Below are 23,973 nucleotides of genomic sequence, written 5' to 3'. Positions count from 1 at the left end.
CTGTTTTTAACCATGTTTTTTTGAGTTGTTTTTATGTTTCTTTTAAATCTCATTGTCTCTTTATGTCCTATGTTAAAGCACTTAGAATTCCTTTTTTCCTGAAAATTGCTCTAGACTACAAATATACTCGCCTCGCCTGAAGGAGATGCGTCAAAATCCTCCAGATACGCACAGCCTCCATCCAATGAGTGTCTGGTTGACAAGTGTGCGAATAAGTCAAAGGTAGGGGGAGACATCAGAGAAGAAAAGGCGTAGCTATAACAACGAAAATCCTCCCTGAAGCCTTCCTCCTCCTCCTCCTTTTTTCCCAGCGGTGCCTCTTGACACTCTCTGTCTCTGTCAGTCTGCCCATTATGTAGTGTAAGCGGAGTGTAATTTAATCCTTAAGAAGACTGACAGAGAGCAGAAGGAGCAGAGAAAAGGAAAACAAGAAAGATTCCTGTGGGTCATGTAAGAAAAACAAGCACCTCCACCAGCCACTGTCCCCCGGTTTCGTCCTCCAGTGTTTTTGCGCGCAGCGGAGAGATGGGAGCGGTGCGCCCGGAGCGGAGCGCTCTGCCGCGGCTGTGCCTCCCCCTCCTCCTGCTGCTGCCGCTGGGCTTCCCCGTCTCCACCGCCTGGGACCTGGTTCTCCTCCACACCAACGACGTGCACGCCCGGGTGGAGGAGACCAGTAAGAACTCTGGGACGTGCGGCAAAAGCAGCGAATGTTTCGCCGGAGTTGCCCGGAGAGCCACGATGGTCAAGAGGATCCGCAACGCCGAGGAGAACGTGCTTCTGCTGGACGCCGGAGACCAGTTCCAGGGGACCGTCTGGTTCAACTTCTACAAGGGCGCCGAGGCTGCGCATTTTATGAACAAACTGCATTATGATGCCATGGTAGGAATGATTTATGATCTCATCTGAAACCAGAAGACAGTAGAAACATTTCTATCTGTCTGATGATCTGCATTGGAGAAGTATGTCAGGACATTCACTCACTGGTGTGTAATACTGCAATTAAAGTGATGTGCATTATTAAACAGATAGATGAGCAGATACTTTGCATACACCGGTGATTAAATGTAACTAAGTGTAGGGCTGTAACTAACGATTATTTTCATTATCGATTTATCTGACGATTATTTTCTCAATCGATTAGTTCAACCAGAAAATGGTAAAAAAAAAAAAAAAAAAAAGTCAATCACCGTATCTCAAAGCCCAAAGTGACGTCCTTAAATGTCTTGTTTTGTACCAACCATCAGTCTATAACCCATAGAGGACTAAAGAAACCAGAAAATATTCACATTTGAGAAGGTGGAATAAGAGACTTTGGTCATTTTATCTTAAAAAATGACTCAAAATAGTTAATCATTATCAAAATAGCTCGTAATTAACTTTCTATTGATTGACTTATCGATTAATCACTGCAGCTCCAAGTGCATTTACTCAAGTATTGTACTCGTGTACAGTTTTGAGGAACTTGTACTTTACTTGAGTATTTCCATTTTCTACTACTTGATACTTCTACTCTACAAGTTGGAGGAAAATATTGTTCTGTTATTAATAAAGAATAGAAACAACTAATAAAGTATGATGTATCAATTAAGCTTGTAATTAGAACTAGCTTCACTTTTACCAGCTGCAGCATTAAGTGATGCTCACACATGAGTAATTATAATTCAGCAATATGTATGATTCTGCTTCATAAGTATTTTTGGTACTTCAAGTATAATTTGATGCAAATACTTACGTACTTTTACTTATTTTGAATGCAGGACTTTTGCTTGTAACAGAGTATTTCTACTTTTACTTAAGTGAGTACAGTACTGCTTCCACAACTGATTAATTCCAATGGGAAATTACATTATTGATCTTCTCCATAACATGATGGAAATGGTATGATCAGTTTTTAATGACTTTATTACTCTAAAACATGTTTTATTTCCGGTGGTGGAAGAAGTGTCCAGATCCCTTACTTACACTATTAAATCCATAAAGATATAAAAGAAAGGTTTGTGTTGATGAGGAATCAGACTCTAACTGAGAGGAAGGAAAGGAAAGGTGATTTATTGGTTTCAGTCTAAAAGCCTCAGTTAGTTTTAATTAGCTTAATAGCAGCGACTCAAAGAGAGAAACGTTTTAATGGATCAGCTGTCTGCTCTCTGTGCCTTCCAATCTTTGCACCAGAACTAGATCAATTAGTTGAGTCACATTTTATATTCTGATAGAGAACAAACTGTTTCCTGCTGATGTGTTTTACCTTGAAATGGGATGTTTTAATAAATGACCTCTATACAGTGGCTGAGGGAGCTCAACGCACTGCAACTTTAACGCTTTGACATCACATTTAGAAAAAGTGGACAAAGAAAATCAGCCGAAAATGACAGTATGAGAGCATTAAGAGTGAACCAAAACAGTAAAGTTGCAGCCTGACAGCTAAACAATGAGTTGAAACTCACTACAAAGCTCCATAAAGCCAAGGGGAGCTGCAGAGTCGCTGATAATTCTCTGTAGGAATAACAGCTAAGAAGATGTGGTACATTTGCTCTCTCATTAGGTTTAAGAGAAATATAAAGTTGTGTATCATCAGCATATACATGAACATTTCTAGTCCATATCTAAAAAATTACCTCAGCATCATTGATGAATGGTCATCCTCAGCAAATCACACACACAGGCTTGTTCATCAGCTTTAGTGCCCCCTAGAAACATCTGTTATGACTATGCTTTTTTATTTTCCTGTGTTTTCTGTATTTGCAACACATTTTTATGTGGCGTCAAATCGGTAAATGTGTTTCTTAATTTGTTCTTCTTGCAGTTTCTTTTCTAAAGGCAACATATGTATTGTCAAAGTGGTGAAGATGTTTTCTTCATCTACTTGTATTTTGTCCTTTCTCATGTATTTTGAATGCATGTTGTGGTGATTTGAGCATTTCTTTGGTGAGTTGGTGATGTCTAGATTAAAAGTGGGCCAAATTTGATTTACAGGTGAAAGTTTTTGCAAAATCTGTTAGATTTAATCATTGTGTCATCAGCAACTATACTGTATTTTGAAGTGAAGTTAAACTGAGTTAAACTGCTCTTCTTTCTTCTTAAAAAATGTTAAATTATTAATGTTTTAATGTGTATTTAGACCTGCAAATCACCAAATTAATGCTGACTGAGTAGTGTCTGCCTTTATTAGCTACACACGGAACCTTCGCAAAATTTCACTTGTTATTGGGTGTTATTGGTGGTGTTGCACCAGTATCTGCTGGTGCATCAGAGTATCATGTTTTGGGATTGGATTTACTGACTGAAAGAGTGGTTTCTGTCCCAATCAGGAACAAAGAGTTACTCTGTTGTGTTGTTTTTTTTCTGGTTGATTTTCAGAGCGTCAGCGGTTGACAGATGTTGGGGTCCCATCAACAAACTTTTTGTTCTCCTCTGCTCTACTTTTCATGCTTGAAAGAACTGCTGTCTGTTGGATCTCAGCGTCCATCTTCTTTCCAGAAACATTTTGGTAGTCGGACTGAATTAACATTCTTGTTCTTTAATGAGCTGTGGTACAGTTCTGTGAAAGAGGACAAAAGTCTGTGTGTGCAGATCAACAACCTGAACTAAAGGAGGAAATACTCAAAGATTTAAGTCCGACTACCATGCTTATTGTTTGTGTGCCTTGCAGAACTAAAGTGATCCAATGGTGGCAGGTGATTATTTACCTGGAAGGGGCTACAGGCACTCGGGGCTTCTGCTTTCACAATAGCATTGTTGTCCTGTTTATTGCACCAAATTTTGACTCCAATTATAGAGGACTCTTACAATTATACTCAACAATTTAATCAAAAAAGCAAAGACAGTCCATCCAACAGCTTGTCTACTTCACTGTCTCTTCTCTCACCAGTCAGAAAGATCCTCTAGAAAACAAAAAAAGTGTATTTACCTTTAATACTGAATGTACATTATTTTTTTTTTCACAAACATAAAAAAAACTGTCTTGATATCATATTCTGCCTTTCTACTTAATGCTTGAAGGCCGACTGCTTCTGTGATTGTCACAGAAGCAATGCAAATATGTGTATGCCAACAGCCTACAGTGAAGCCTATCGTCTTCCTACTGACCGCTCCTTTTCTGTCATATTGTCACCATCTGCTGGACTGGAACAATGATACCGGATGTAAACAGGAAGAAGTTGAGGAAAGTCAGAGCTCAAACTAACACCTCTCCCTCATCTGACACAAATATAAGACTGTCATACAGTATTTATTCCACTGAGTGGAATGAAGTGGCTAGAAGTCTCTCTGCTTCTCCAACAATAATCGACAATTAATTGTTGATAGCGTGAGAAATACAATGACAGACAGCTTCCCTGTGTGGGCTCTTGATTGGCTACTCAATCCCTTATGAATCCCATTGTTTTATTGGTTTTTACATCCAATAAAACAACCATATAAATTACTAAATAGATTAATTTGTGTGATCAGTTTAATACTGTAGAGTTTAATTTGTAGTATATCAAATGCTGTGAAAGTAAAAACTAGTTTATATGATCAAATATTTAATAATAATTTATGAAGTTTGCTGGCTCTGAGGTAAACTTTGTGGCTGGTGGGGTGTCACACATCCGCCCTCTATTGGCCGGTCGCCACTGAAATAATCCAGATTAGTCCAGTGTGTAAGATTTAGGGGGATCGATTGGCAGAAATGGTATATAATATTCATAAGTATATTTTAATTATTGTATAATCCCATGAAACTAAGAATCAATGTGTTTTCATTGCCTTAGAATGAGCCCTTTATATCTGCATAGGAAGCAGGTCCCCCTCCACGGAGCCCGCCATGTTGCACCACCATGTTTCTACAGTAGCCCAGAATGGACAAACTAAACACTGACTCTAGAGAGGGCCTTTCACCTTTTTCGCAGCCACCGTAGGTTCTCCTGCATGCTTGGGAGGGGGAAGGGTATTCAGTTGGTTGCAATCTGCAACCTCACTGCTAGATGCCACCCTAACCTGACACACTGGTCCTTTATAAACCGGTCTGTCTAACCAGCAGACCAACCTGCTGTCAAGATATGTTGCTCTACTGCTTTATACCTCTACCCATTTTATAAATACAAATGAAACAATTTGAGTTGGGAAAATCAGCTTGGTTGAACCGCTTATGACTCACATTCATCCTGTTCTTACTAGCAATTTAAAGATCCCTTCTTTAAGCTCTTTCAATGTAATGGTGGATGAGGGATCAAATCTACATCCCTCGATTTCTGCAAAAATGTATTTAAAACTTTATTTGAAGCTTTTCAGAGGCTTCAGTCATCTGCTAATAAAAACAGTAAATCAAATTACTTTTCATATTTCCAAACAAAATTCAAACTTCCCTCTTTAACACTTCATCGTTAACTATCAGAAACATCTAGAGGAACCAATCAATCCAAGTTCTTTATTTGACTTCTCTTTGTGCTTTTCAGGTTTTTGGGAATCACGAGTTTGACAACGGACTGGACGGACTCATGAAACCGTTCCTGCAGCAGATCCAGTGTCCGATTGTCAGTGCTAACATCAAAACAGACAAAACTCTGGCCCCGACATTTGGCAAATATTATCAACCATATAAGATACTTAATGTTAGCAGTGAGAGGGTGGGCGTGGTAGGATACACATCACGGGAAACGCCTGCTCTGTCCAAGCCAGGTGAGGAGAAGTGGTTCGTTTTCTGTCACACATCATTTACAAGTTCATTTTCACTGTAAACATTACAGCGTATGAGATTATATATAATCTCTCTCTGTCAGTCTACATCAGTATAGTATACACTGTTTCTTCTCCACCTGTTAGGATGAGTTAAAAGGAATTTTTGGCATGTCGCAACAAAAAAACGTCTTCCAAAAGGAAATGTAGAAACTTCTTATCATCTTGCCAAAGGGGCTTATAGTAGTCAGGTCAAATAAAATCAAAACTGAGAATCTCCTGAGATGCCTGAGAATTTCAGGATGCTCTGTGGTTCATAAGAGATATGAAACATGAACAACATAACAAGGGTTCAACCATTAAAAGTCATAAAAGTTATAAGGAAAATCTTAAGATGAATTCTAAAACTCACCATGCAAAGATGCCAGAACAGGGGGGATGTGATCTGTTTTTCTGGAGTTTGTTAACATGCTATCTGCAGCATTTTGAACAAAGTGAGGGCATGCAGTTGACTCATGGCTTAGGCCGGACTAGAGAGAATAAGAGCCATTAAAGTGAGAGGATTTAACGTTATGGGCTGCTCTCTCAACATCTGCAACTACTTAAAATGATTTAATTGTAGCTTTTGTGTCAACTGAAGGAAGCATGATTGCACCATCCTCGGCTGTAAAATGATAGGTTTGAGTCTAGTATAACCCCTGGAGTGCAAGAAAACTTCTGATGATTTACAACTGAGGTTGTTTCTGTCCCCCTGCTGAATCTAGGTCCAATATTCACACTCGTTTAGCTCTGTTTTTGCTCTCTACCAACTCCTGAGGGAAATATCTGGTTCTTTAGTTGCTAAATGTTCCACTATGTTCACCAGCTCGTCTACAGCTAACTGTGTCTGTTTGTCATTTGATTCTGATCAAGTAGCGTACAGTGGCTTTTTAGAGCTTCTTCTCTGAAAACAGCTATAGATCAAAGAACTCCCGCACACTGTCTTCTGTGCTTGCAATTAGAGGAGATTTATTGGGAACAACATTTCAGTACACAGACGTTCATAAGGTTACGTCCCATTAATAACGTGTACTAAAGTAAAATGGTGAGGTACTTGTACTTGAAGATTTGACACAATGGATTATATAAGAAGCTTTTAAAATGCAACACATTGTTAAAGATGAAACCAGTGGTTTCCAACCTTTTTGGATTTTGACGTCTTACAAAAAGCAGTGTGTAGTCGGGGTCACATTTCACATGTCTATGAGTTGTTAACAGCTCCACCAAATAGTGATTTTTCCCTCTAAACTTCTCACATGCTTTCATTTTAATAAATGTTCAAATGATGCAATATTTCACCAAAAATCAAAGATAAGAAAAAAAGTCCAAAAACTGAAAACAGATTTGTGTATCAGAACTTTGTTTTTTCTTCTTTCCTCTCCCATTAATCATCTCACGACCCCTCAGATTTATCTGCTGACCCTTTGGAGGGGCCTGACCCCTAGGTTGGGAACCACTGGACTAAACTAGCAAACTGTTTATAAAGTAGTTGAAACTAGCTCCACCTCCAGCAGCTACAACAGTAACATGCTGCTCTAACACTGATGCTTCAGTATTAATAATCTAATGATGTCATATATAATAATATATCAGTCAGAGGGACCAAACCACTACTTTTACTGCAATACTTTAACTACATCAAGCTACTAATACTCATATACTTTTACTTAAGTAGGATTTTTCATGCAGGACTTTTACTTGTAATGGAGTACTTTTACATTGCTGTATTGGTATTATTACTTAAGTAAAGGATTCTTCCACCACTGCTAGTTGTTGATGGGGGCGCTACCAGGTTTGACAGATATTTTTTTACAAGTCTGTCCCTGTTGCTCTGCAGGACCACACCTGCAGTTCGAGGATGAGGTGAAAGCACTGCAGCTGGAGGTGGACAAACTGCAGACGCTGGGAATCAATAAGATCATCGCTCTGGGTCACTCCGGCTTCACCGTCGACAAGGAGATCGCCAAGAAGGTGCGTGGTGTTGACGTCGTGATCGGCGGACACACCAACACTTTCCTCTATACAGGTGAGGAGGTGAATACAGCTGTCAATGCTACATCTGTCATATCTTGATTTGTAGCTCTAATGCATGTTTAAACTTTCCCTGTGCCCTTTAGGTTTAATTCAAGAGTAAGATGGAGCTCTGCTTAGTCACAAACATATAAACCTTTTAAGTTATTGTTTATTTTTATACCTTTTTGTTTATTGCAGTTCAAAACGAATGAATTTGCAGCAGCTGCTCTGAAAGGTTGTGCTGTTTGTGTTATATGGTGATAAATTGTGGTGATATCTAAATATTTTCAGCTGTAAAAATAGTTACTATTTAAAGAAATAATAACAAAATATCTAATGAGTTACAAGGATGGTAAAATTGAGTTTGAGGATTTCTGGATCTAAGGAATGACAGGTGCAGTGAGCTACCCAGGAAGTTATGTAACCTTAATGCTTTCCAACCTGCCATGAAGCACTGCCAGCAACTGCCATTTTGTTTAGTTTAGAAAAGATCAGTTGGAGAAGTTTGGTTGGAGCCTGTGGCCATGAGACAATGTCCAGACTATGCCAGCTAAATTCGTAAACGCATCTTCTTCTCTCCATTTTGGCCGTACGTCCAAACTAAAATGGCATTTTTCTCCCCTGAAAACGGAGTAAATGTGAAAATGCAGGCTTGGGGAAAAACTGAGCTTTTTAGAAATGCTGTCATATCACTGACATAACCGATGGTGGCAGTATTGTGGCATTTTATTGTTTTTCATTTGAAAGAAAGAGGATAAAAACACGACAATAACAACATAGCTGGTTTAGTGTTAAACGTAGCTATCTCCCACCTGTCTCTCACTGAAACTGTCGTAATCTATTCGCAATAAACTAAATGTCAAGAACCCGCAGTGGAAACAAAACAGTTTTTCATCTTCGTCTGTCCTCCGCACATGCCCAGTAGGTGGAGAATGACTCGTTTCGACATTTTAATGTGGACGGAGGTATTTGAAGAAAAAACCTGAAACTCCTGCTGTAGATACGTTTTTACTTGAAAACTGCGTTACCAGCTTGATGCCCTGAAGATATTTCCAGAATCCTCAAAGATTCTTTTAGCTGTCTGGATGAAAAAATATTTAATCTTCTGCAGAAGAAAGATAGTTGCGTAATCCAAACAAGGATGGTAGCCAGTTTGGATCATTTATCAGCTGCTCAGCTGCATTGGGTCCAGACTGCCGTCATGCTCTGTAGGACAGAAAATTATTGTCATGAATTGGAAATCCTCCTCTGCACCTCTGGCATCACTGTGATTCACTGAAATGAGCAAAACAAAATTGGTGGCTTGGGATAAGCTCTCTTCCAGGTCACTCATTAGGGTGGCTTGCTTTCTCAAGAAGTGGGGGACCTACTGTATCATGTATTCATTTTTGGACAGAATTCAGGTGTTTTGGCTTTTCATGAGGTTGTGAAATTAACAAACACATTTACCCTCATTACATCAGGCATGTTTACATAAGTGTAACAGCAGTGTTGTTAATGGATGACTGTATTTCTGTGTAAAGATACAGTTAAATGCCCTTTACTTGAGGTCATGTTTACCTTGCTACCTTAAGTATTGTTTTGATGAGCCCTCTCTGTTCACTCTGTGATTGTGTTTTGTTTCTGTGCTTAATCAAAAAACCATAAAACTATAAATCTCAAAAAAAAAAAAAAACAAGTTGGTAGCCAGTAATTTACTTATAACAAGAACCGAAAATTTAAAACATTTTATTATCAGTTAAGTTTGTCTACATTGATGTTACTTTCTATTATTCTATATTTTCATACTTAATAGAGCGTTAATATTTTTTTATGCTATACAAAAAGAGCGAGTACATATGTCTTCTCACTAGCTGAAGTGATTATATTAATGTTAATATTGGATTTTATTTAAATGCCAGCAATATTGGCTTTGCAGCCATTTTGTCAGCAGTTTGTTTGTTTGACTTGTGTCGTTCTGTTAGCCAAGCAGAGGATATCATAGCTGTCGGAAAGTCTCAATATCACTGACTTCTGACTTGACTGTACTTACAGTCTGAACAATATGACATAAATGCATCAAAAGTGCAGCTGAGGCTAAAGACTGACTCATATTGAGTCAAGTCTGACAAGCTAGGGCTGAGCCTGATCAGCTGAGTCTGAGATGTCCTGAAAACTCTTATAGGGGAGTATATTATGCTTTTTCTGGTTTTCTGTTTTTATATACTGTTGATGTTGGATGTTAAACAGGGGCAAAGTTCTAAAACTTGAGGTGAATGTATGTAAAAATGTTTCCGGCAAGTCAAAAGCCAGGGCTTCAACCTGCCCCGATGCTTCGTTTTCAATGTTTTTTTCTACCTTGCTGATGAGCTGACTTAGACTTGTCGCACATGCCCATAAACGGCTGTCTGTTCCATAGCCTTGGTTGCTAAGGTTGTTGCTAATGTTTTTCCGTGTGTCGTTTGCGTTGTCCACTCTCATATTTTGGATTGTACTTCAGCTCGAGCATGTCTGGATGTATTTGAGAAGTCTCCATTTCAAGTAAAGAATGAGGAAAAAGTAGTGAAATCCTACTATACTGTAGTTTGTTTCATGGTTTGTTGATGTAGCCTCTGGAGCCGGAGGAAGCCTCCTGAAGCTGACCAATCAGAACAGAGCGGGCTCAGCAGGAGGAGAAGGGGGCCTTAAAGAGACAGGAGCTAAAACTGCCTGTTTCAGACAAAGGCTGAACTGAGGGGCTGCATAAAGGACTGTAAATCATGCAAAGATATTAAAGTAAAGACCAAGAATATAAATATAGGCCTGGATATTTGATAGATGTACAAATAGCAATAGCAATCCATCCAGTTATTCTGTTTTTTATAAACATTACAGCCTGATGGGGGCGCTACTATGGCTGTAGACCTTGAGTCTTGTTAGTAGGCTATTAACTTGCTTGACTTCATCTTCACATGTGTTTCTAAAATGATACTCTTCTCCTTGTTTCATTTATTCTCCTGCAGCAGCATCTAAGACTGTCCATCTCTGTGAGCTGTGTTGTAGCTCCAGCATGAGAGGAAACTTTGAGTTGTCATACTGGTGGTTTACTGAAGAGTAAACATGCTGTCGACATGGAGTATGGCCTCCATAAATATCTCCGTACTGTCATGTATAAACAGCAGTGAACAGTCATTGGCTAGGCTGAGGAAGTGAGTTGTTGGTCTGGAAAAAAATTTTTTTTTCTGAGGCAAAGATCAGGCAGTGTGTAACAAGTGACACTTAGTCTATCTGGCCAGCGCTTAGTCATTATTTGGACGTTAGTGAGTAAGAATGTCTTGAAGCTGACAATAATGCATCCAAGACTTCTTGTGAAGTCCACATTTGTGTTGTGCGACTCAGTTAAACCCACTGACAGAGGAAAAAAAAACATTAATGTGACTGACAGGTTTGTTTAAAAGCTTATATCTATGTTTACTATGTGCTGTCATGTTTGCCAGTAATTAGAGTTAGAAAAGCAAAATTAGGGCAGAGCAACCAAAATAACAGACCAACAGTTTGTCTACACAGAAAGCATTTCAGCAGCTTTTTTCAGTCAATTATTTAAAGGGCGTCTGAAAGAGCAGATTTATTTCTATGTAAATCAATACCTAGGTGCTTTACAAAGCACATAACTGCAGCATGAAGTATATTTTTTACACTTCAAGACTATTTTTTTCCGTTTTACACACAGAACTACAGTGATTGTGTGTTGAGCTCTGAGCGCTGCCGCAAATAGCTGATGATCCACAGACGGTGTGAACCATCCTTTTCACGTGACACAGATTTTTCTCTCCTCCCGGCTGCACTCAGAGTTCGGTCAGTTTAACCTTTGATATTGTTGTCAGTGAGCATTCAATGGGCAACCAGTGAGATAACAGCTGTGTAGGATGTAACCTGAGAGCGACCCATGAAATGGTTGATTAATGCATACAGATTAATTCCAGGGAACAAATTCATCGTATGTGTGCATATATTATGATTTTCGGCACCCTTTTAATTAATATCAGGGTATAAATTGGCTTTTTGTAAGCAAGAGTGATCAAATATTTTACCTGATAGCGGCCAGACTCCACAACCTTCATCAGAGCTGCTTCACATAACAATACTCTGAACTGAAACGATTAAGTCATCAGTAGCAAAGCAATCAACAACAATTATGATAACCTTTTTAGTCACATGGTTTAAAATGCTGAACTTTCTCTTGTACCAGCTTTTTAAATGTGTGTTTGAAGATGTTATCGCAACCCTTTCCTTGTTAACGATTTTTCCTGTCCACACTTTTTTGTTTCAGGACCTCATCCTTCTAATGAAGTCCCTGCAGGTCCTTATCCATTCATGGTGACCTCAGAGGATGGGCGGCAGGTTCCTGTTGTGCAGGCCTATGCCTTTGGAAAATATCTGGGTCGTCTGGACGTAACATTTGATGAAGCTGGAAAAGTACTGCGTGCTGAAGGCAACCCCATCCTGCTGGACAGCAGCATCCCACAGGGTAAAAATCTCCAAGTCCCAGTGTAATGTTTGTTAGCTTTTTGACCTGTTCTTGTTGGACTGTTCATCTGTCTTTTTCCTCTATTGTTGCAAGGAGAAAAGTTTTTCTGAAACTCTCTTGCACTGTGACGAGCAGAGCAGCAGTTTTGCGATTAGACTCTGACACAGACAGTCAACATTTCTCAAAGAGCTTCCGTACAAAGTCAAGAGGTTGTGATACGTAGCACAACAAGCTAGCAAAGCTGTAAACAGAACTATGTTCCAAAACATGCTCATTGGTGTCTGTCTTACACAGAACTACTCTCTGGAGACTGAAAATGTGAACACTGTTAGTAGTCTCTGGGGCCGTTTCTAAACAACATGTCCCCAGTGCAGGTATGTGGTTCACTGATGTATTTTTAATAGTTTTTGAACAACAACGGAGGTCTAAAGCACAGAGGTTGATGAGGTTGATTTTAGTCTTTTTAAGGGATTTCTTCACAATGAGAAAATTACAGAAATTCTGGCCAAGACCACACAGACTTAGACAAACACTACAAGCGAATGTTTAGTTTAGTTAATAAAAGCAGCATGTCAGCAGAGTGTAAAAATACAATACGTCTCAAATATGTTTACCACAGCAGAAGTATAAAAAGAAGTAGCACTGATGACCACAATATGTCAAGTCAGACAGAGCGCTTTTTGCAAGTTGCAAAACACCAGGCGCACCACACACTGCACGTACAAATGCAAGGCAACCACTGAATCATCTGTCTTTAGCCGAACTGTTGGTATTGGTGTGAAGCAAACGCACTCCACGCCTGTTGTTTTATGTTCAGATCACGGTTACTACGGTTGGTAAAGACACATAGTTCCAGGTATCTAGCAACAGCCACCACTAGTTTGTCCTCCATGACTGTTATCTCCACTTGTTGTTGTCACCCCTCAATTTATCCGATTGGACGATGGGAAAAAATGTTAATGTCGTCGGGCGCTTTTCCACTCTGAGTTGAAGTCTTTTAATTCGAGGCATTCCTGCAAATACGTGAGGGGCATAGAGTGGAAAAATGCGAGGTGCTCAGCAACGCAAAAGCAAAAGAGCTTCACTCTCATTGAAAACAATTAACAATCAGGGCCTTAAAGATCTGGTATTGTGGCCTTTTTTGACTCATTTTTATAAATACTGAGTCTATTTTAAACACATGTGACATTTTATTCAGCAAAAGTTGTTTAGATTTCTCTCAATCCATCTCTCCTTGCAGCCCATATGGGTTAAAAGCAGGTAGACAAGGCAGAACGTTTAAAGCAGACTGAGTAAATTATTACCTCAACTCTGCCTAAAACTGAATAATGTCCCATCCAGATCCAGATATTCTTGCTGAAGTGGAGGAATGGAAAAAAAAAATGGGAGACTACTCAGCTCAGGTGGTGGGAAAGACTCTGGTCTTTCTGAATGGGAGCACTGAGGAGTGTCGCTTTCGTGAATGCAACCTGGGAAACCTCATCTGTGATGCCATGGTAAGTCTTTAAAAGAGTACTCCACAGATTTAGCATTGCACTCCTATAACACTGTCGGACGCATGATGGACAGTTATTAAAAAAAACATCAAAATTGAATCAGCAGAATCGGGGATATCGTCTTTTTTATTCCATACATTCTTCCTTGTCAAAACTTGGCGCCTACATTACCCACAAGGCAACTAATGCGACTAATCGTTGCAGCTCTAATTAATCCACACAAATACAGCAGAAAAATGTAAGAAATACAGCTATAATACAGTCTATTTACATTTAAAGTGACTTTATCACCTGTTTTTTGTGCCTTTTTCATTGAAAGTATGTGTATGTATGCCTGTAAAAAACTGGTGATATTCACAATAATTCAGTTTTAAAATTCCAAAAAATACTGTGTGACTGTGTGAAAGTCCCACATCAGAGCTTTCAGCTGGTTTTCTCAGCTTGTCTTTACATGATATAATAATAAAGTTATATTACTATAAATAAAAAATGCTCATCGATGACTAGACACTTCAGAGGGTTTTAAACCATCAAACTCACTCAAGGTGGTAAATATCTTGAAGCAAATAATGATTCAAATAGTGTACAATGAATACTTCATCAGTAGCAGGTGGTACATTGAATATCGACATAGAATAAAAACATGTACGTCTCCATTCTTCAGCTTGACAACACCATTGGATTCAAAGACGGGCTCCAGTGGAACCACGTCAGTGCCTGCATCTTCAACGGAGGAGGCGTCCGTTCATCTATTGATGAACATACCAGGAACGGTGTGTCACAGATTTCATTGGAAGTAAAATGAAGCCAGGGTTTTATTGTGTTTTACAATCAGGGCCTGAAAATGCCAGGAAAAACATGATATCATTTTGGATGGAAAAAGTAAATTACTGTTGATCCTCTAAACGTTTCCACAATGTGACACTACACTCAGAGATCTATCAACATAGTTTTCTGCTAAACTAAAACACCACCAAGCACAAAAAAACCCCCCTAGTTTTATTGTAAGAAAACTTAATAAAAACAGTGTTGATTTGTCGTCTGTAGGTTCGATCACCATGGAGGACCTTATCGCCGTTTTACCCTTCGGAGGAACGTTCGACCTGGTGGTGCTGAAGGGCTCCACGCTGCGGAAAGCTTTCGAACACTCAGTGAGACGATACGGCCAAAGCACCGGAGAGTTCCTACAAGTGTCCGGTATCAGTGTTTTTACATTTCCATCTGTTGATATTATCTTTCGGATATTAGGACGCTTAAAACACTTATACTTTCTGTATCAATTACATTTCTTCATCTATGTGTGGATGATGTAAAAATACCTGACAAATTTAAAAGAAAAGAAATCAGTATATGCCTGGTGCTTGTTTTGATTTGTGTGTTATTTTTCTGCAGCAACAGCGCTACCTACATTGTTTGTTTTTTTTCATTGGGCATGAATTTTACGCAATATCAGGATGGGCGTGTGTGGAAAATTTAAAATGCCCAAATAAAAACAAATCAAACAATGAAATAAAGGCGAGGCAAGTTTATTTGTATAGCACATTTCAACAACAAGGCAATTCAAAGCGCTTTACATAGAGCATAAAAGACATCAAAACAGAATATAAAAGCAACACAAGTAAAAAGACATATAAAAACAATTAAAAAGTGTTAAATTTGGAAATAAAAAGAAGCCAAAAGGGAATAAGACAGATAAAACAAGAGAATAAAAGTAACAGTGCAGTGTAAAATATTAACCCTTAATGTGGTTTAATAAAAGGCAAACAGAAAAGTCTTCAGCTGAACTGAGAGTTGCAGCAGACCTGCAGTTTTCTGGGAGTTTGTTCCAGATATGTGGAACATAAAAACTGAAAGCTGCTTCACCATGTTTAGTTTTTAGTCTGGAGACAGAAAGCAGACCTGCCCCAGATGACCTGAGAGACGTTTCATACCGTAGCAGCAGATCAGAAATGTATTTTGGTCCTAAACTATTCAGTGCTTTATAAACCAACAGCAGTATTTTAAAATAAATTATTTGACAGACAGTAAAGATCTGAGAACTGGAGTGACGTGATCCACTTTCTTGGTCTTGGTGAGGATTCGAGCAGCAGCGTTATCAATCAGCTGCAGCTGTCTGATCGATTTTTTAGGGAGAGCTGCTAAGACAGCGGTACAGTTGTCGAGTCTACTGAAGATAAATGCAGTTTTTCCAAATCTTGCTGAGACATAAGTCCATTAATTCTTGATATATTCTTCAGGGCATAGTAGGCTGACTTTGTAATTGTCTTAATGTGGCTGTTGAAATTAAGGTCTGAGTCCGTGACTACACCAAGATTTCTGGCTTGATTTGTAGTTTTTAACATTATCGATTGAAGCTGAGTGCTGACTTTTAAATGTTCTTCCTTGGCTCCAAAAACAATTACTCTAGTTTTGTCTTTGTTTAAAGTGAAATACTATTTTTTTTTTATAAATGCGTTTACTGTCATAAGAGTGAAAAACATGTTAAATTACAATTATTTAGTTTTTTTTGTTTAATAACTAAATTTTTTTTTTCCATTGTGACATGAATTTTACATGAAAAAAAGGTAGCATCTGCACACTTACTCCAATTGAATTGCATGTATTAGGAGCTTCTTCTTTTTCGAGATTGGAGACACATGGTCCATGCCAAAATGAAAAAAATCCATCTCACAATGAAAAACAAGTAATTTACTTGTAAAAGACAAAAAGCTAAATACAATTGTCCTCATGACATATATTCTTCATTTAATTATGACACAGTAAATGCAGGTTAATAACAATGACACCAGACCACAGAGCAGGTTGGCTTTAAAGGCAATTGAGTGATTGTTTGGTGTATAAAGTATTACAAAATGTTGAAATTTTTTTTATCATCATCATTGTCATTTCTCGTTATTCCCTGAAGCCCAAGTTAACATATTCAGATGACTTATTTTATCTGATCAACAGTCAAAAACCCAAAGATGTTGAGTTTACTATATTGGAAAACTTAAAAAAAAAAACAGCAAATATTCACATTTGAGAAGCTGCTATCAGAGAATCTTAGGTATTTTTACTTAAAAAAATGTACTTAAACTATTGATCAGTTATCATAATTGTTGCCAATTAATTTGCTGTCAATTAATCACCTAATAATTTCAGCTCCAAAGTGCTACCATGTATAGTCGGGATTAAATTTTTGCCCTGGGGCCCCATAGGAGAATAATCCGGCAATGATGAGAACAATATGTTTTAAGAACTTTTCCTAAAATAAATAGTAAAAAAATTGGAAAATTTTATTTAAAATTTTTGATTTAATCTGGTCAAAGAATTAAACAAGACTGACCCCACGTTTGGTGCCAACTTTTGGTAACTGACAGTTAACAAACACATCTCAGTTGGCAATCGAAGATCAGTCGGTACAGACAAATGGACCACAGACATAAATATACCTACCAACAGATATTAATCGGCAAAGCATATACAGTAACACATTTTCCAAAACCCATCTAATATAAAGTCCCTCATAGAACCCACGTTATTACCCACAAACTTTACTGCATGGGCTTTAGCCAAAGTAACACATGTTCATATTGTCCAACCTCAACAAATGGCTATGACCACACACCCAAAACTTCTGGCTTGGTGCTGTCTGTACATTATAGACACCCAAACAACTCAAACCATCCATATTAATATCACTAACCATTGCCAAAAAGACCATATTACTGAACTGGAAAGACAGAACCAAGGTATCCATAAACCCACCGACTCAATCTACTAAGAAAAACTTACCACATCTTTGAAAAACATTAAGTCCTATGAAAACCCCTTCTGCAGTACCTTCAACACTGATTCCTCTTTCCACATGTGGCCCCCAATATAAGTGTAAGTTTTACTATTCTTCTCTCTTTTCTTTATAATACACCTACAAGAAAATACAATGTGCAGTTTGTCCCATCAACCCGGTTTCTCTGGTTTTGTCTGTCTTGTCCCATCATGTCTGGTCTGTTTTGTTGTGTCTTGTTTGCCATCCTTTACATGTTAATACCTATATACAAAGAATGCTGCGGGTTTGTTTTTACGTTACTGTGTTACTGTTGCTCTGTTGAACTGTACCTCCTATTGTGTAATTCTGTATTCAAAAATACCAAGAAAACAAAAAAAGTATTGAGGTTTGATCCTCAGCCATGTGTCAGGATGAGTCAGACTGATGATCTTTTCCGTGTCCTCCAACAGGGTTTCAGGTAGAGTTTGACCTGTCCAAACCTCCGGACCATCGTGTAAAGACTCTCAACATCCTCTGCACAAATTGCCGCGTTCCTCACTTCGAGCCTGTTCAGGATCAATTGCTTTATAAAGTGGTGCTGCCGTCCTTCATGGTGAGCGGAGGAGATGGATTCTCCATGATAAAAGAAGAGATGCTCAAACATAACAGCGGTGAGGCTTCTGGCTGTTTTAGAGGGTTTTGTTTTTAAGCTGATTGTTGTTCTTCACTTGACATTTAGAATAAAGATGTACCTTTTTTCTTCTTAATTTCACTTGTTTTATATTTCCTTACAGGGGATTTGGACATTTCAACTGTGTCAAACTACATCAAACAAAGGAAGCAAGTTTATCCGTATGTTGAAGGACGCATTAAGATCTACAACTCAGCCTCTGGACTTTGGGGACAAACCACTCCACTGCTTTTACTGGTTTCACTGGGGCTGCTCTGGACTTTGTGGGGGAGCAATTAAAAGTTGAAATCACCCAGAAACAGGAGAAGACAGAAAAACAGGTTTTATAAACTGTGTGTGAACTTGGACGAAATAATCCTACAGAGCTGAAAACCTGTTTTGAAATTTATTGCAATACTATTTTAACATCATTTTAAATTCTCTGAAACAATGTGGTTGGGAGTGTCTTTAAACTCCATTTGGACAAAAACTACAGCTGAATGTTTGAGCTAACAGCGTCCGAGAAGCTGCAGTTCCTCTAACGACCACTAGATTGCAGCTCCAAGAACACTCAGACTGTTTTGCGTTTGGCAGGAAATCCACAAATTTCTATCTAGAAACACGAAATAAAGATCTTTATACAAAAAACTGAGGTGTTGTGGTTTTACGACTTCTTGCGATATCGATAGGTAAGTATTGTGACTTCAAGAAAAGTATGGTGTTTTTGTGCTCTTTTCCCATATTTGGATTTTCTGGCTCCAGTAACAGTTAATTCAAAGCTTCAGAGGGTCAATTCATAATAGTTAGAACAACTAACAATTATTTTAATTATTGATTAATCTGCCAATTATTTTTTCAATTAATCAATTCATCATTTTGTCTATAAAACGTCAAAAAACAGTGAAAATGTGCGTCATAATGTCCTAGAGCCAAAGGTGATATCTTCAAATGTCTTTGTTGTGTTGTTTGGCATTTTTTTCCCTTAAAAATTGATTTAAAGATTTGATTATCACATCAACTGCTGATCTACTGATTTAGGCTACTAATCGTTGTAGCTCTAATTCAGAAACATAAGGCGCTCGACACAATTAGAGAGGATTTCCCTGTAGGGATCAATCAAGAATCACATGTAACCCTTTCACCTTTCATTTGTACTGAGTCACATGAAAAATAAACTCTTGAATGCACAGGCACGATGATGAAAAGGCCATTTACAACAGCTTCAGGGTGCTTATGATTTGGCTAATACCAGACCCTAAAGGCTAACTGGCTAAACAACCAAATATAAGTTTGAATTTCAGTGTTTTAACAAAGTGTTTTGCATAAAATAAATAAACTGGGTCCACTAAAATGTTTATGCACAATATGTGAGAGTCTCTGTAGCATGTACATTGGACCTAAGTACCCGGGCTGCCTAGCTAGCTAGTTAGCTAGCTTATTCTACAGTTACTTACCATTAATGAACTAAACTTCTAGCTTCGTATGTTCCTGAGACTACAGTTTTTCATGAGTCTAGCACTGCTTTCTTTTCACTTTACATGTACGTTATGGGACGTGGAGGGAGATGTGCAGGCATTTTGCGCCAAAAACCGCCCTCCTTCTCAGCGTCATAACTCAGTCAAATCTGAGCAACAAACGTATTTTTAGATTCAGTGCAACTTACACTTTCTGACGATATCGTCGTCTCTGATGTGCATCACAAATAAACCTCTATTAGTCTGCTTAGAAATCATAGAAAAAAGACGTACCTTAAAACTCCAGACTTTCCCTGAGAATCATCACATTTTCAATAGCTGCACTGCAAACAGGAGCTGCTAATAGCTAATCGTGCAATTTAACCGACAATGTAAGCGAATGTAAGCTAACTGCTAGATCTGATTGGCTTCCCTGCACCATCATTGGCTGAAACATTAACAAAGTAATTACTACTGGTTAAACTTGAGAATATTTACCTTTTAGAGAAAGAAATTGAACTCTACTAATTAAACCCTCACACCAAAATACTTCATTATACAGCAAATAAAAGGAGAAAAGGTCTATATAAATGTATATAAAGCAGATGTAAACAAAATAAAACAGCAATCACAAATACATGTTCTTGAATCACACATTGTTAGTGTCAGTATAAAATATCTACTTCCAGTTTATTGTCCTCTAATTGTGGCTGAATATCAACTGAAACTGCTGACTCTCTGCTTTCTGTAACATCCACTATGGCCAACTGTCTTAAAACTGCAGCTTCTCTGTAAAACTCTCAGTGCCAAGTGAAACAAGGCCTCCTCTATGTGAGGGATCTCCCAAACAACGCTCACTGCCTGTTAATGCTCAGGAACTCCTTATTACTCGCTTTACTGAGTGCCAACACAGCTGGCACCAGCACACAGGAATGTGCTGCCAAACACACCAGAACAGCCACATTAAGTTTTAGTGGAAACTATTCTCCTGCTTTCATTCACGGAGTTCTGACAAGAGGTCACGGACTTGGCAGCTGTCGTACAGGGGGAAAAAGTCGTGTTCAGGACAGTCAGAGTTTCATTTTCAACTTATTATTGTTTCACATTCAGTTTTACAGTGAAAACAGCTTCTTGTCCTGTGTTTAAACAGTTTAGAGTTAACTTTCAACCTCAGAGAAAAGATGGTAGAAGCTTTTTTTTTTTTTTTTTTTAAATCACTTTAAAGGGTAAGGTCACTCAAAATACAAAAAGTGGTATCTTATTTCCAGTCAGATAGTTTGGGTTTTATGAGGTGCATGCAAATCTGTTCGTGGTGACGAGAGCATAAAAAAAAAAAAACATTTAAAAAATAAAAGCAGCAGCATCTTGAAGTAATTTAGAAAATGTTTTTTGGAATTTGGGTGAACTTAGTATCGTAAATCTGTCGTGAACGCTACAAATGCCTTGGACGTTACTTCAATTGTTGGAACATTAAAAGTTATTTTTGTTATCAGACAAACTGTATCAGATACTCCTCACAGTTTGTAAGTAGAGAGCTTTTTATCAGCATGACTGGTTATTTTTATTTTGAACAACATCAGACATCAGCTGGACTGTTTCTTTGTTGAGAAAATTCTCTCTTTATAATTAAAACCAATGAAACCAGAAATAAATTTTCCCCATGTGATTCTTCTTTAAACTGACTCCATTACAACTGGCATGTTTTGAGTACTGTGCAAAACCAAAAGTGTCGACGTGACTATTCTTGTGAGTCACTCTGGAAATTTGTCTCCACGTATAACCCAAAGGCAGTTTTTCCAAGTGCAAAAAAAGGCTCTGTAAAAAATAAACGCTTTATATGGTCACATTTTGCAGTGGTGGAAAGTGACTAAGTACAGTTATTCAAGTATTGTACATAAGTACAATTTTGAGGTTTTTGTACTTTACCTGAGTATTTCCATGTGATGCTACTTTATACTTCCACTCCACTACATGTCAGAGGGAAATACTGTACTTTCTACTCCACTACATTTATTTAACAGCTTTAGTTACTTTTCAGATGAAGATTTGACACAATGGATAATATAACAAGCTTTTAAAATACAACACATCGTTAAAGTTGAAACCAGTGGTTTCCAACCTTTTCAGCTTTGGACGTCATACAAAAAGCAGTGTGTAGTCGGGGTCACATTTCAGATGTCTATGAGTTGTTAACAGCTCCACCAAATACTGATTTTTCCTTCTAAACTTCTCACATGCTTTCATTTCAATAAATGTTCAAATGATCCAATATTTCAGCAAAAATCAAAGATAAGAGAAAAATTCCAAAAACTGAAAACAGATTTGTGTATCAGAACTTTGTTTTTTCTTCTTTCCTCTCCCATTAATCATCTCACGAACCCTCAGATTTATCTGCTGACCCTTTGGAGGGGCATGACTCCTAAGTTGGGAAACAATGGACTAAACTAACTGTATATAAAGTAGTTGAAACTAGCTCCACCTCCAGCAGCTACAACAGTAACATGCTGCTCTAACACTGATGCTTCAGTAATAGTAATCTAATGATGTCATATATAATAATATATCAGTCAGAGGAGCCAAACCACTACTTTTACTGCAATACTTTAACTACATCAAGCTCATAATACTTATGTACTCAAAGTGAATTTCTATGTAAGTTCATATTTTACATTACAAGACAATTGGAAACATTGACTTTAAATAAGTAGATCTGGAAAGACTGAAACATTTTGTATTACCAGCTGATGAAGTTTAAGTAACAGTATCTGCCACAGATGGTAGTTATGTAGTAGAAGTGGCAATATAAAAACTGACTTTTTTTCAACTTAATTTAGAAAAAACAAAATACTGAAAGTAGCACGATGATAGAAGCTGACCTGTGTTCACTCTCTGATGTGTTCAAAGACGTAAAATTGTTCTCAGTTCATGCAAAAGTATATTTAAAGCTGAGTTAGACAAGTCGAGAAGATAACTTTCAAATTTGCAGTCTTTGGAGTCTGGAGTAATAAGCGATGTCACTTGAGGCGATCAGATTTATACCACTTTTTTCACATATGCAGTAGTACTCCCCAACACATAGAGACACACTGGAAACAGCTGTCAAGTTAATCTTTAAGCTGATTCTGGCAAGAAACCTATATGACGACGAAATGTATCCGGAGCTCCTTGACAGCTGAACGGTTACTGTGCATGTCGTATATCTGCACCGTCCCTGGTTTGATTCCTGCCAAGGACATTTTGTACCGTGTCATAACCTTCTTTGTCCCCTTTTTTTCTTTTCTGTCTGTCACTTCACTGTCTACTGTCCAAAAAAGTCAGATAATGTCTGAAGAATTTTGTTGGGAAAAAAAATTATTTTAACTTTGGAAGAAACCCAGTCAGTTTGAGTTATTCAGGCTTTTGTGCTTTGGACAGAAGGAGAGATTATTTGAAATGAACTTTTTAATAGAAATGTTCATACAGGCGCCTTGAAAAGTTTGAAAATTTGTCCTTTAAGTTTGAGATCCTGTCGAGATGTTTTAAGACGTATAAAAATTCTCTGCTGTGAATAATGATTTCTTGGTCTAACATGGTCACAAAAAAGTCAAATTAATTTGTTAAATTCTTGAAATTACATCTCCTCCTTTGACAGAACAGGTCCTGTTTGATGACTTTCAGTAATCGTTTTGGGATTTTTGCAGAAGTAACAAATGTAAATATAATCATCGGTATTGAAAGAAAAGACGACAGATGGCGTTAACTGCAGTGACATCAATAAATATAGATCTTTTTATTAGTGCATTAATATACATTGGAATGATGAGCTGATCCCAGAGGTTTTGGAAATCGTTGAGTATTGCACTTCCATCATCCGGGACGTGTGAGATGTGAATACAGTGTTTGGTACAACATCCTCCGGTTCACATGACAACCGCCTCCTTCGCTCCCTGCTGAGGAGGAAGCATCAACGTCAAACATCTGCTTCATATTTAACTTGTTAGTTCACAATCAAATGAAGCATTTCAGAAAATAAACTCTCTGGTCTTTTTTTTAGGAATTACACATTTTCCAGAGCTCCAGTTTAAGTGTTTTTTTTTATTAGGGTTAAGTTTTAATAGCTGCTCCCATTTTGGATAAACTTAGCCGCAAAGTAGCCACTTATTGAACCTCCGAGAGCTAAGTATTTGTTTTTGTGGAAAGATAAACACAATGAAGAACCCAGAACTTATCATTCTAAGTTTCTTCGTAAAGTAGAGGTGGTGGTAGGTGTATTTTGGACGGAGCCAGGCTAGCTGTTTCCCCCTGCTTCCAGTCTTTATGCTAAGCTACGCTAACGTACTTGATTACAGACATCAGATTGATATCGATCTTCTCATCTGTCACTTGACATTTCTGCTCACCAAATATTTGGTGCGTTTTCTGTTCACTTCTGTTGA

General features: G+C 38.0%; 2 protein-coding genes across 4 annotated transcripts in view; one reads left to right on the top strand and one right to left on the bottom strand.

Moving 5' to 3' along the window:
* The first annotated feature begins 321 nt into the window (after positions 1 to 321).
* LOC137169102 (snake venom 5'-nucleotidase-like) lies at positions 322 to 18,779 on the top strand. Its single transcript, XM_067572084.1, has 9 exons — positions 322 to 879; positions 5,433 to 5,655; positions 7,529 to 7,717; positions 11,993 to 12,190; positions 13,532 to 13,686; positions 14,351 to 14,459; positions 14,734 to 14,883; positions 17,905 to 18,105; positions 18,229 to 18,779. Exons 1-9 carry the CDS (start codon positions 526 to 528, stop codon positions 18,402 to 18,404), a joined length of 1,755 nt encoding a protein of 584 aa, XP_067428185.1. The 5' UTR covers positions 322 to 525; the 3' UTR covers positions 18,405 to 18,779.
* Positions 18,780 to 23,298: 4,519 nt separating this feature from the next.
* The window catches only part of LOC137168937 (sorting nexin-14-like), a 32,172-nt gene continuing 31,497 nt past the window's right edge, over positions 23,299 to 23,973 (bottom strand). For 2 of the 3 annotated variants that reach the window (XM_067571812.1, XM_067571814.1), the window contains one exon: positions 23,299 to 23,487. In XM_067571812.1, coding sequence (XP_067427913.1) covers positions 23,458 to 23,487 — 30 coding nt within the window. In that variant the 3' untranslated portion in view covers positions 23,299 to 23,457. The remainder of the gene's footprint in view (positions 23,488 to 23,973) is intronic. The other variant, XM_067571813.1, reaches the window with a different exon arrangement.

Source organism: Thunnus thynnus, chromosome 18 (genome assembly GCF_963924715.1).
Source record: "Thunnus thynnus chromosome 18, fThuThy2.1, whole genome shotgun sequence".
NCBI lineage: Eukaryota > Metazoa > Chordata > Actinopteri > Scombriformes > Scombridae > Thunnus > Thunnus thynnus.
The sequence above is the reverse complement of the archived record's forward strand: the minus strand, read 5'-3'. Positions and strand labels throughout refer to the sequence as shown.